The sequence below is a fragment of the Pipistrellus hanaki genome (genome assembly GCF_964339955.1).
Source record: "Pipistrellus hanaki genome assembly, chromosome: 6".
Taxonomy (NCBI): Eukaryota; Metazoa; Chordata; class Mammalia; order Chiroptera; family Vespertilionidae; genus Pipistrellus; species Pipistrellus hanaki.
Genome location: NC_140508.1, coordinates 35,433,541 through 35,447,514, shown reverse-complemented (window position 1 = coordinate 35,447,514; position 13,974 = coordinate 35,433,541). Strand labels below are relative to the sequence as shown.

At 37.9% G+C, this 13,974-nt stretch overlaps 1 protein-coding gene across 7 annotated transcripts in view; it reads right to left on the bottom strand.

Annotated features, from left to right (window-relative positions):
• Positions 1-13,974, bottom strand: part of CBFA2T2 (CBFA2/RUNX1 partner transcriptional co-repressor 2) — a 133,923-nt gene that overhangs the window by 93,608 nt on the left and 26,341 nt on the right. Inside the window, exon 1 of one of the 7 annotated variants that reach the window (XM_084888561.1) lies at positions 3,223-3,309. The exons of the other annotated variants lie outside the window; for them this stretch is intronic. Coding sequence (XP_084744687.1) covers positions 3,223-3,247 — 25 coding nt within the window. The 5' untranslated portion in view covers positions 3,248-3,309. Of the gene's footprint in view, positions 1-3,222; positions 3,310-13,974 lie in introns of those variants that run through there. 7 annotated transcript variants of the gene reach the window in all.

The window sequence follows — 13,974 nt, the reverse complement described above, 5'->3', positions numbered from 1 at the left end:
CCGAGGTGGTTGCTCTCGGTACACCCCTTTGTGGGCTGAGTGCAAAGTCTTGGGGTTTAGTTAAGCCTTGATTGCTGTTGGTACACTGGAAGGAATTGACCTCCAGGCCAATTGGCTGTGAGGACCCACTGTGTCTATAATGGGAGAACTGCTGTGCTGCAGCAAGGTTATTAGACGTTTTGTTTTTTAGTTGTAGTTTTGAAATTGTTGTGCATGGCAGCAGTTTAGGTGTGTTTACCTAAGCTGCCATCTTGGATCCCTCCCTAACAATATTTTTCAAAAACTTGTCATGTCATCACCTTTTCTGGCATATGGTTTTTCTATTTTAATGTTTTATAGTTCTTATGTGATTAAAAGCACAACACAATATAGCATTCTTTTTAATAAATAGTGTTTTCTAGTCTGGTCAATATTGTTCAACGGTTGGGCATCAACCTAGGCACCAAGAGGTAGCTGGTTCAATTCTTGGTCAGGGTACATGCCAGGTTTCAGGCTCGATCCCCAGTGAGGGCATGCAGGAGGCAGCCGATTGATGTTTCTCTCTCATCAATGTTTCTCTCCCTTGCCTCTTCCTTCCTTGCTCTAAAATTAATAAAAACACATAAAAAAAATAGAAAGTGTTTTCTAAAGTTTAAATGCTTATTATTTGACAAATATTTTGATTTATACATATTTAAACCAAACAAAAGAAAAAAAAATATGGATAACTTCATTAGGAAAAAGCAAACTAGAAATTGTAAACTTTATGAGATCAGGGACAATATGTCTACTTTGCTTCCTATTCTGTTCATTTATTCATTCATTCATTCAACCAATGTTGATTGAGCATCTACACATGCCTGACAATGTTCTAGACAATGGAGATAAGTCAATAAATTAAAATAACAAAAATCCCTGTCCTGTTTGGAACTTACTTTATAGCAAGAGGAGACAGACAATAAACAAAATAAGTAAAATATTCAGTACGTTAGAAAATGATAAGCTGGTAAAGGGGGATAAGAAAGGCAAGGTGCAATTTTAAATGGGGTAGCCTGTTTAGCCCCACCAAGAAGTGAAAAAATGAGCCATAGGATAGGTGGAGAAGGAGCGGTCTAGGTAAAAATCTTGACTCCAGATGGAAACTAGAATATTAAAATAACTGTAAGATCACCCTGCGCTAGCTGGATAGAGTGTAGGCCTGTGGACTGAAGGGTCACGGGTGCAATTCCAGTCAAGGGCACATGCCCGGGTTGCGGGTTTGATCCCCAATGATTCTCATCATTGATGTTTCTATTTCTCTCTCCCTTTCCCTTCCTTTTTAAAATCAATAAAATATATATTTTAAATATTAGCCATGAAAGAGACATCTAATCAAGTTCTTCATGGTACCATGGAGAAGGCTAGATGTTAGTTGGTGACTTGGTTCCTGCACCCAGACCTCTAAGATGTCAGAAAATTACCCTTTCCAGTATCCCTTAATGCATCTTGAATTCTAGCTGTCAGCAATATTCAAACTGCTTTATTGACTTATCAGAGCTAAAGGCATTACGTTAATACGTGCTACTTGCACAACTCTTAAATACTTTCCACATTATATTCTATGTGAACAACACTCCCTAGAGCATAATTTCAGAATACAATGTGAACAGTGATCAGGAGTTACTGGCCAGTTGTATGGCAATTAGATGTTTCAACAAGTATCCTGGATGTCAAGATTTTAGTACCATATTTTATTTGCTAAATACTAAGGAAAACTCTAACATTTTAGAATGAATACTGTGTATATTTAACATAACAAATAAAAGTAACCTGTATCATCTGTGTTTGAAGCCCCTTATTTTGTAATATTAAATAGTCCAATAAATCTTTTCCTAATAAGCAGTCTTACCACAGAACTTTAAAAAATTTCAGAGAGAGAAAGGGAGAGGGAGAAAGAGAAAAACAAACATCAATGATGAAAGAGAATCACTGACTGGCTGCCTCCTGCTCTCCCTACACTAGGGACTAAACCCTCAATCCAGGCATGTGCTCTTGACCGGAATTGAACCCTTTGGTCCACAGGTTGATGCTCTATCCACTGAGCCAAACTGGCTAGAACACCACATAAGTTTTTTTTTTTTTTAATGTTTTTATTGATTTCAGAGGAAGGGAGGGAGGGAGGGAGGGAGGGAGGGAGGGAGGGAGGGAGGGAGGGAGGAGAGAGAGAGAGAGAGAGAGAGAGAGAGAGAGAGAGAGAGAGAGAGAGAGAGAGAGAAACATCCATAAGAGAGAAACATTGATCAGCTGCCTCCTGTTCACTCCGTACTAGAGATCGAACTTGAAACCCAGGCATGTGCCCTGAGCCACAGGGGCTGGGCACTCCAGAACTTTTAAAGGAACCTGAAAAGTCTTAAACTGTTTTTCAAATAGCATGTTAGAAGGGAAGTTTCTCTGTGCATACTAATTAGATTACTATTTTTAAACTGTAAATATACAGTATATGTAACCTTTAAAGTACTACACAGTCTATTTCAGCTGAAACCATGTGATTTTTAAAAACAATATGCTTTTATTGATTTGAGAGAGAAAAGAGGGAGAGGGAGAGGGAGAGAAAAATTGATGTGAAAGAGAAACATTACTTGATTGCCTTCTGTATGCATGAGGACTCGGGTACTGGACCTGCAACCTGAGCAATATGCCCTGACTGGGAACGAACTGATGACCTTTCAGTGCATGGGACAACATTCAAGCAACTATGATTTTTAATAATATTTCACAAAGTGGCACAAGAGAAGAAATGGTTTAGTTACCCCAAACTTCCATTCCGTTGCATGACAACTCAATGTGATGACCAAAATTTAAATTTAAAAAGTTAATTACTATTCTTTTAAAGCTAACCATTAAATTGATGAGAAAATATTCCTACCTTTTCCATTATATCATATAAAATTCAACTTATTTTCCCTAAAATGTTAATCTCATTCCTTAAAAAACCCAAACTTTATAAAGTTGCTTCTAAATTAATTATAGAACCAACTAATTATTTTTTTGTGTGTATTTGGTGTGTTTAAAATTCTTTATTGTTGAAAGTATTACATATGTCTCCTTTTCCCCCACATTGACCTCTCCCCGCCCGCTTCTGTCCCCCAGCACAGGCCCTCCCCCCACTACTGACTGTGTCCATTGGTTATGCTTATGTGCATGCTTACAAGCCCTTTGATTGATCTCTTGCTCACTCCCTTCCCTAACTCTTCCCTGACTTACCTCTGGTAAGGTTTGATACTTCCATGTCTGTTCAATGCTTCTATGTCTCAGGATCTATTCGGTTTATATTGTTTATTATATTCCACAAGAGTGAGATCATGTGATATTTATCTTCCAACTAATTATTTTAGAAACTATGATATGCCTGTGCTATGCTTTTCGAGAAATACAATGTTTAAAAGTTCCAGTCTTTAATTCAATAAGATAGCAAGCAACTCAACAGCGATGTAAAGAATGGAGGAAAATGAGTAAAGTAGACTTCATTAACCCTGAAATGTGAAGAAGAATTCAAAGGCTCTGGAAAATGAAGAGGGTATCCTGAGATGGGATAACATGATAAACAACTGTTAACAGAAACAAGATAAGCAAAAAAGCACTCATTCATTCACTTAGTGCCCACAATAGTGTCAGACTAAATATTTATGACTACCCACATTGTGTTCCAGGCACACAGCCAGGATTTCTATGTCCTTTCTTTTAATCTTCAAAACCATACTGTGAGGACCTTCTCATGTTAGTGTCTTCCTACAGATGAGCATACAGTAAGTACCCAGAGATTAAGGACCTTATTAAAGATCACATGGCCCTACTCGATTGCTCAGTGGTTAGAGCATCTGTCTGCAGACTGAAGGGTTGCCTTTTCAATTCTGGTCAAGGACACATAACTCGATTGCAGGCTCAGTCCCTGCATGCTGGAGGCAACCAATTGATGGATCTCTCACACTGATGTTTCTCTCTCTCTAAAAATCAATGGAAAAATAACCTTGGGTGAGAATTAACATACACACAAAAAGATTATATGGATATTAAGTGGCAAAGCAGGAATTTAAACCAAATTCTCAATCTCAACTCTAATGTTCACTCCCATGTATTGTTTTAGGTGGGGACTAGATTAGAATAAGTTGGACAGGTGAACACAAGTCAATTATTAGCAGGAAGGTGGTTTGGGTTTTTAAAAAATATATTTTAAAGATCCCAATGTGGAGGAATAAATAAGTCAGGACTTCATGGGAACCACAATGTGCACTTAAACAGAATGAAATCAGAGTTTTCTGAAGACAAATTTTCATAGCCACAAGCAAGACAGATGTGAGATAAGAATGTCTGGTATTAGAGACTAATTAATGATTTAGTGATTAGTAATTCATCATATCATAAAAAGATATGAAATGATAATGGCTAGGACCAAGATGATAACAAGAGGAAATGGAAGAGGACAGAATCTCTGAAGTAGTGACAACTGAGACAATATTGGTATTAAGTAAATAAGTAAAATAATTGATAATTAGAAAGTAAAACTACAGAGAGTGTAGATAGAATCCACAAAAAGCTATTAAAATAAGTGAATTTATTAGCAAAGTTACCGCATTTAAGATCAATATACAAAAAACAAAACAAAAACAAAGCAACATAGTTACAATGAGCAATCAAAGTTGAAATTAAAAACAAAAACAGCTGAGCCGAAACCAGTTTGGCTCAGTGGATAAAGCATCTGTCTGCGGACTGAAAGGTCCCGGGTTCGATTCCGGTCAAGGGCATGTACCTTGGTTGCAGGCACATCCCCAGTGGGGGGTGTGCAGGAGGCAACTGATTCTCTTTCATCGATGTTTTTAACTCTCTATCCCGCTCTTTCTCTCTGTAAAAAATCAAAAAAGTATATTTTTTAAAAACCCAAACCACCTTTTTTCAAGAATTAAAAAACACAGAGCCCTAGCCATGTAACTCAGTTGGAGCGTCATTCAGATATGCCAAAGTTGTGGGTTTGATCCCCAGCCAGGACACATATAGGAATCAACTAATGAATGTATCAATAAGAGGAACAACAAATCAATGTTTCTCTCTCTTTCCCTCTCTCAAATTAGTAAATTAAAAATAATTTAAAATTACATGGTATCAGAAACTGAAATACTTAAGAGGAAAATTTGATAAAGATATATAAGTACTTCAAAACTTCAAACATTGCTAAGAAAAATTAATGAAGACCTAAATAAATGATGAGATGTACTATGTTCACAAATGGGAAAATTTAATATTGCTATGTTAATTCCCCCTCCCAAAAGATTCAATGTTGTCCCAATAAAAATCCCAGCATGCTTTTTAAGTTGAAATTGGCAAACTGATTCTAAAATTTAATTGGAAATACAAAGAACCTAAAGTAGCCCAAACAACTTTGAAAAAAGAAGAATATAGTCAGAAGATTAACTCTACCTGACCTTACATTATGGTAAATCAAACTGCGTGGTACAGGAGGTACTACAAACAGCCTTGCCGGTTTGGCTAATGGTTGAGCATCTACTTATGAACCATGAGGTCAGGGCACAAAACTGGGTTTCAGGCTTAATCCCGGGGGGGGGGGGGGGGGGGGGGGGGGGGGGGCGGGCGGCCGGGAGGTGTACAGGAGGCAACTGATAGATGAGGCAACTGATAGATGATTCTCTCTTCATCATTGTTGTTTTTATCTCTCTCCCTTTCCCTTCCTATCTCTGAAAAACATATTTAAAAACCATTTATTTTTATTTTTAGTTGATCTTCACCTGAGAATATTTTTCCATTGATTTTTAAGGAGAGTGGAAGAATGAGGGAGCGACAGAGAAACATCGATGTGAGAGACATACCAATTGGTTGCCTTCCTACATGAGGCCCGACCAGGGCCTGGGCCAGGGAGGAGCCTGCAACCAAGGCACATGCCCTTGACTGGAATCAAACCTGGGACCCTTTGGTCCACAGGCCGATGCTCTGACCCACTGAGCCAAACCAGCTGTTTGTTTTTTTTTTCCTTTAAGAACTTGAATGCCTCTCTCACAACATATGCAAATGAGCTAAAAATGGACAAAAGAGCTAAATGTAAAAACAAAGCTATACAAATCCTAAAAGAAAGCATATAAGAAAATCTCTGCAACCTTGGGTTAGACAAATATTTCTTAGATACAACAAAAGTATAGCACACAAAAAAAGTATAGCACAACCCATAAATGAAAAATTTGATAAATAATATTTTATAAAAAGTTTTTAGCTTCTATACTTCAGAAAACATGACTAAGAAAATAAAAAGGCCCAAAGGTATATAGCTCAGTGGTTGAGCGTAGACTTATGAACCGGGAGACCATTGTTCTGTTCCCAATCAGAACACATACCCGGTTGCAGGCTGGATTTCCTAGTAGGAGGCGAGCAGGAAGCAGCTAATCAATGATTCTCTCTCATCATTGCTGTTTCTATCTCTCCCTCTCCCTTCTTCTCTGAAATCAATAAAAATATATATATATATATTTTTAAAAAGCTACAGACTGGCAGAAAATATCTGATAAGGAACTTATACCCAGAATATATAAAGAACTCTCAAAACTCATTAAGAAAATAAACAACCCAATTTGTTTAAAAGGGTAAAAGACTTAACCAGACATTTTACCAGTGAAGATAAGATATAGGGATGCCAAATAAGCACTTGAAAATATTTTGGGCCGAAATTAATTTGGCTCAGTTGCTAGAGCTTCAGCCTGCAGACTGAAGGGTCCCCGGTACAGGGGCATGTACCTTGGTTGCGGACACATCCCCAGTGGGGGGTGTGCAGGAGGCAGCTGATCGGTGTTTCTTTTCTCTCCCTTCCTCTCTGTAAAAATCATTAAAAAATATTTTTAAAAGAAAATATTTTGGAAATATTAAGTTTGGCAACTTCTTACTATGTGAACCAGCCATGCTACTCCTATGTATTCACAAAGGTAGTTTCATTTGTAATAGTCAAAAACTGGAAACAACTCAAACATCTATCAACAGGTGAATAATCAAATGAGATATATTCATACAGTAGAATACTACAATAAAAAGCAATGAACTACTGATATACAAATCTTAAAATAGTTTGATGAATGAAAGCCAAAGGAAGGGAGAAAGGGGTATTGGGAATTGAATGAACTTGTTCAGAGAGGGAGGGATTACAAAGGGTACAAGGAAATGGTACCAAACTTAAGGGGGTTGCCACTTAGGGGTGCTCTATTAAAAAATAATACATGGTTATCACAAGTTAGCTTCATTTACTTGCAGCAAGTAAAGGAGACAGAAGATTCCTATCCAAAGCTCTGTCTTGGAAGGGAGCCTCAGCCAAAGCTTATATACATTATTTGGAAATTATGTTGATTGATTGATTGATTGCAGTTGGCTACTTGCATCAGGTTGAATTCCTGTCAACTCCTCCTATTTACAGCGGCATCTATAAAATACCTCTCCACATTTTAACATTTAGCAAGACATAATACATAAAACTGTCCAGACCTTGAGACCCTTTTCCTATCTAACAGAATCTTATAGGAGTGATATGTTCATGATATCTTGATTGTGGTGATGGTTTCACAGGTATATATCCATGTGAAAACTTACACTGTATACTTTAAATATATATAGTTTACTGTGTGTCCATGATACCTGAATTTCACAAAAAGTGATAGAACAAAACAAAATATATGCAAGGGAAAAGTGATAAAGGTTTAAGAAAGAGTCAGGAAGAAGCACTGTCTGTTCAGGAGTGGGTGAGTAGACACATGCAGTCTAAAACAGCTGGATATGAGAAGACAGTGAACCAAAACAAACATCATCTGTAGACAGTGAGAAACATGGGCTTGAAATACAAAAAGGAATAATTCCTTGAGAAATAGCAGATGACGGAGCACAAGGCAGAGGAAGGTACCAAGTTAGCTCAATACCTCATTATAACATTATTTATGGTATATTCCCCTTGGCCTGTTGCTTTTTAAAATACAAAAGACTGCTCTCCTGTCTTATTTCAGTGATAAATACATCTGAAACAAGAGATGCAGACAAAGCCCACATCTTCTCACAGGTTGCATCTAATCAAATGTGGCTCAACTTGCTTTGAAATGGTATTGCTCAAAAGAATCTATAATACACCTTGCAGAATTCAACTTGATAATAAGCTTTCAAGGAGATACACAATTTAGCAGGAAATATCCGAACCTGACTTGTATTTCTAAAAAGTAAGGAGGAAGGTCTAGTCTAAAATATATTTTGTGTTGTAAATGTAACAAAAATATCACGTTCTAAATAAATAGCTCAGTGAAAAGAGCTGATATAGCTTACATTGCTATCTGGATCCTACTGCCTTGCTGCACTCTCCTGTAGTAAACACAAACACCACCTCCTCAGTAAAGCCTTCCTAAGTCCCCTCTTCACTATGCTCCCTTGATAGAATAATTATACTTGAACAACAGCACTTAGTTCCTTAAGCTATTAGAAGTACTGATCTACTCATCACAAATCCTAAACACAGTGTTCTGTACACACCAGGTGCGAAACAGGAAAAATAGGAGTGTGATAGCATTAGGCCAGAAGTGACAAGATCTAGAGAGGTCTAGAAACCAAACCCAAGGCTCACCAGAGTTCTGGTTTCCCTTCATTAAGTGTGGTAACTGCAGTTGACTGGGGCTGAGGGCAAAGTACATAGGAGTTCACTATATTATTCCGTCAACTTTGTGTATGTACAAAATTCTCCACAATAAATTGTTTTAAAATAATAATAAAGGGTAGGTGAAGATATGACCAAACTGTTTTTGTTCTTACTTTCCTGCTTTTGAACTTTTCTTTCCTTTTCCCTTTAAACTTGATCTTTGCCAGCCTTTCCCCTTTGTTGTCAACAGGTCCACTGGGTCATTAGCCATTTAACAAATGGTGGTTTGAAGGATAAAAGACAGACCTTTTGCACAGGCAGTGGAATTCCAAATGCTAGACTCTTGGCTCCACAATGTCTGATTCAGAAGAACTGCTGGGAGCTATTAGTTCAGCTCGCCCACCCAGGCATATGAAGACTCCTTCCTTTTACACCACTGCCATATGCCTCTCATTTATGCCTACACAGTTTTGTGCTTGTGTGCTTTCATTTAGCGCAGGAACAGATCAGACCCAATGTGACCACATAAATTATTGGGAAGGTCCAAGGATAAGGAATCCAGAATGAAGCAGTTTCAAATTGAAATTGCAACAGATGAGAATTTTTTTCTAGTGGGGCAATAATCCAACAAAAAAATGTATTTTCAGAATTCCCGGGCACAAAATGAGGATATACATACAATAACAGTATGTGAGATGCATTCTGGCCTAAATGAGAACATTTACCATCTTAAAAGCATATCCTGTGCTCTCCCACCTCTGAGTCTTTGTTAGCATTCTCCTCTATACTTAGAACTGTGGGTCATATCTGAATCTCTATTTTCATTTTTAAAAGTTTTAAGTATTACTTATTTCTTTCTTGATCCAAAGATACTGGGAGCAATCTTTTTTTTTAATTAATATATTTTATTGATTTTTTACAGAGAGGAAGAGAGAGAGGGGTAGAGTTAGAAACATCGATGAGAGAGAAACATCGATCAGCTGCCTCTTGCCCTTGACCGGAATCGAACCTGGGCCTTTCAGTCCACAAGCTGCCGCTCTATCCACCGAGCCAAACCGGTTTTGGCCTGGGAGCAATCTTATACCTAGCTGTCTGTTTTTCTTTTTCTTAACTCACAAAGAGAACAAAGAAGAGAGAGAGATGGGAAGATCTCGTGCAGTAATGAAACTAAAATTGAAAGAGGAATAGAAGGTTATTAACAAAAAACAAAACGTGAATATGAAAGAAATGTCATAATGTGAAAATAATGGGCCACAGGCAGTACAAACACCCAGTGGGGAAAGGAAAAGATTCAAATTTTCTCAAACAAGCCAACTGGTGGCACCATTGGCCCCAGGACTTGATATTGGATGGAACAGACTGATTATGATTGTTCTTGGTCAGATAACCTTGATTCTTGCTCAAAAGAGTGGACATGTTAAAGAAGGTTATACACACAACTCTGGCAAAAAGTTGTAGTTAAGTCATATGCCTGATTCCACCACACACAAGAATAGGGAACAGAAATAACTGACATTTGAGTCAGTTTGATAACAAAAGCCTCATCTGAGATCCTCTGACTCAGAGAAAAGGGTAAAACAGCCAACCAAACAAATCACACCAATAAAAAATGTCTGGATTTGAAGGTGATCTGCTCTTCTTTAGATCACTTAGAAAGTTATCCTTCAAGGTCTGGTTCATATGACATTTTCCACATGCAACCTTTACTAATCATCTCCTTTATTCCATTCATATCTACTCATCTTAACCTGTCTCACTCAGTTACTTGAGTGCACAGACCATAACACCTCTGACAAGGTATCAAGTTGCTTAATATCTGGAAAACTTATGCAGAATTCGTAGTTCTCTGCCTTTCAGGAAATATATGCTAAATATATTTTTCTTTGGTTTTTGCAATTTTGACAAATCACAACATACAGAACTCAGTGATATAAAATTTAAATAACCAGAACCAAACACTTATTATAAAACATATATAAATTAAATGGTGTATAATAATTGTATCTAGGAGATCAAGGAGACCAATACTTTTAATAAGGTTCCTGGATTTAGTAAACCTTATAAAGAGAGCTCAATATGGTCCCACAAAACTGGTAAAGTAGCTGAGGGTTTTAACAAAAGCAGCTTACTGTCAAATGATCCTATAAAATTAGGAAACACTAGAGCCAGGCCAGTGTAGCTCAGCTGTTGAGCTCAAACGAGGTTGCGGGCTTGATTCCCTTTTTTTTTCGGGGGTGGGGGGGTGGGGTGTGTGTGTGCAGGAAGCAGCAGATGATGTTCCTCTCTCATCATGGAGGATTCTATGTCTCTATTCCTTCTCCCGTCCACTCTCTCTAAAAATATCAATAAAATATATTTTAAAATAAATAAGTAAATAAAATTAGGAAATACTAGAATGATCACACACTTATATAATGATAGGTACAGAGATCTGCTTAGACCATCATTCAAATGCTTACCTGCACTCATTTGAGTGGCTTCATGGCCCAACTTTTATCCTAAATATTGCAATTCAAACCCAGTAAATAAGATGTAAAACTAGAACTTTCAAGGCCTTCAACCACGAAAAAAGCAGACTGGGATAAATTTTTCTCCAAGTGGTATTCAGAGCACAGACTTCCCCACATGGAAATATAGCTTCAAACATATACTTCCTTTATTACAATCCATTTAAAATTTTATTTGGGCCGAGACCGGTTTGGCTCAATGGATAGAGCGTCGGCTTGGGGACTGAAAGGTCCCGGGTTCGATTCCGGTCAAGGGCATGTACCTTGGTTGTGGGCATATCCCCAGTAGGGGGTGTGCAAGAGGCAGCTGATCGATGACTCTCTCTCATCGATTTTCTAACTCTCTATCTCTCTCCCTTCCTCCCTGTACAAAATCAATAAAATATATATTTATAAATAAATGAATAAATAAAATTTTATTTGGCCTTAGTGAAAAGAGGTAAGAGTACCCTCGATAATATATCAGCATCCTATAATAATAAGCTAACTTATAATTCTGAATTTGGGTTTCAGACAACTTAAAATTTATAGTTTTGTCATTTGAAAAAAAAAAGCTTATTCAAACAAATGTTTTGGTTCCATTAAAAAGCTATATTCTGGGCAAAGAACAGAAATTTCTCCAAAGAAGATATGCAAATGATAAGCATGGGAAAAGATGCTCAGCAGTATCAGTCACTGTGGAAATGAAAATCAAAAACACAATGTGATAACACTTCCCACCCACTAGATGATTATAATAAAAAATACAGTTATTAGCCTGGCTGGTGTGGTTCAGTGGTTGAACACTGACCCAGCAACCAGGAGGTCAATGGTTCAATTCCTGCTCAGGGCACAGGTCCAGATTGCAGGCTCAATATACCCAGTGGGGGGCGTGCAGGAGACGGCAGATCAATGATGTTCCTCTCTCATCTATGTTCCTATCTTTCTATCCCTCTCCCTTCCTCTCTAAATATCAATAAAAACATATTTTTTTAAAAAGATAATAAAAATATTGTGGAGGATGTGGAGAACTGGAACCCTCATATACTGCTGCTGGGAATGTAAAGTGGTCAGTCACTCTTCTAAGTAATCTAGCAGAATTACCATATAACTCAGCAAGTCCATTCCCAGTTATATTCCCAAAAGAACTGAAAACATATGTCCATATAAAAACTTGTACAGAAATGTTTATAGTAATACAGCCAGAAAGTTTAAACAAGTCAAATACTATCAATTGATAAATGTTTAAGTAAAATGTGGTGTAGCAGAATGTTATTATTCAAGGTAGTTATGTTCCATAAAGTAGCCGCAAACACTGAATTAGCAAATACTGAATCATTGCTCGTAGGGGAAATATAGGAGTAGGTTCCTTCGAGCTTCTAGTCACCACATTTTCATCAATGGATCAATAAACATTGTCTTGTTTTAGGTTTCTGTTTAAAGACACCTTTCTATAATAATAAAAGCATAATATGCTAATTAGACCGGGCAGCCGGACAACCTTCCAGACAAAGCCAAGGCAAGCTGCAGTGGCTGTGAGGGCTGATCCCCTTGCATGAATTCCGTGCATGGGGCCTCTAGTCTATAATAATAAAAGTATGACATGCTAATTAAACCAGACGACCTTCCAAAGCCTCAGAGAAGGCAAAGGCAGCTGCCACTGCCACAGCTGAGCCCCTTGCACAAATTTTATGCATCAGGCCTCTGGTTTAATATATATTGTTGGCTTATTAACAATGAACTCATGGCCAATAGCATTGTAATCCATGTCTGAACAAAGCTTATTTAACACACATATTTTCTTCTTAAGGCACATCACAGCTTTCTTGTGCTTAGGAACATTAGAAGGTGCTTCAGCACCATACTTAGGAGCCATTCCAAACAGCAAAATCACCAACAAAAAGCACAAAAACGTGAAAAACGTAGCACTAAATAGACCATGAAAAGAACTTGAGCCCTGGCCAGGGGGCTCAGTTGGTTGGAGCATTGTCCTGTACACCAAAATGTTGTGGGTCTGATTTCCAGTTGGGGCATGTACGGGAGGCAACTGATGGATGTTTCCCTATCTCTCTCTCCCTCTCTTCCAAATCAATGAAAGTGTGTCCTCAGGAGAGGATTAAAAACAAAAAGGACTTGAGAGCTGAAGTAAGAAGGCAGAGCAACACCTTGTTCAACTTTAGCTGAGAATGTGAATGTTGGGTGACTGAAAATTTTCACTGCACTGTTTATGTTCACATATGACCACTACACATTGATTTTGGAATTACAAATAAATTTTAGCAAGTAGGCAAATTTGAAAATACAATTTTTAAAAATATATTTTAATGATTTTTTACAGAGAGGAAGGAAGATAATTAGAAACATTGAAGAGAGAGGAACATGTATCAGCTGCCTCCTGCCCACCCCCTACTGGGGATGTGCCTGCAACCAAGGTACATGCCCTTGACTGGAATTGAACCTGGAACCCTTCAGTCCGCAGGCCAACACTCTTATCTGCTGAGCCAAACCAGTTAGGGCTTGCAAATACATTTTTAAAAAATAAGGATCAATTGTGTATCATACAAAAGATATTATCAGCCATAATAAGAATAAGGTACTGATACACACAATAATGTGGGACAACCTCAAAAACATTATGCTAAGTGACAGAAGTCAATACCAAAAGACATATTGTATCCTCCCCCCCCATTTTAAATATTGACAATTAATTCAGAAGCAGTTAAATAGAAAGCAATTAAGCAATATTTCTAACACTTGATATAAAATGCCACAAGATGGTGGCACCTAGTCCTCAGCTCCCCAGCCACCCAGGGCCAGCCCAAGGTGCCCAGGGCTGCCCGAGGCTCAGGTAACCAGGGCCGAGGCTTGCAC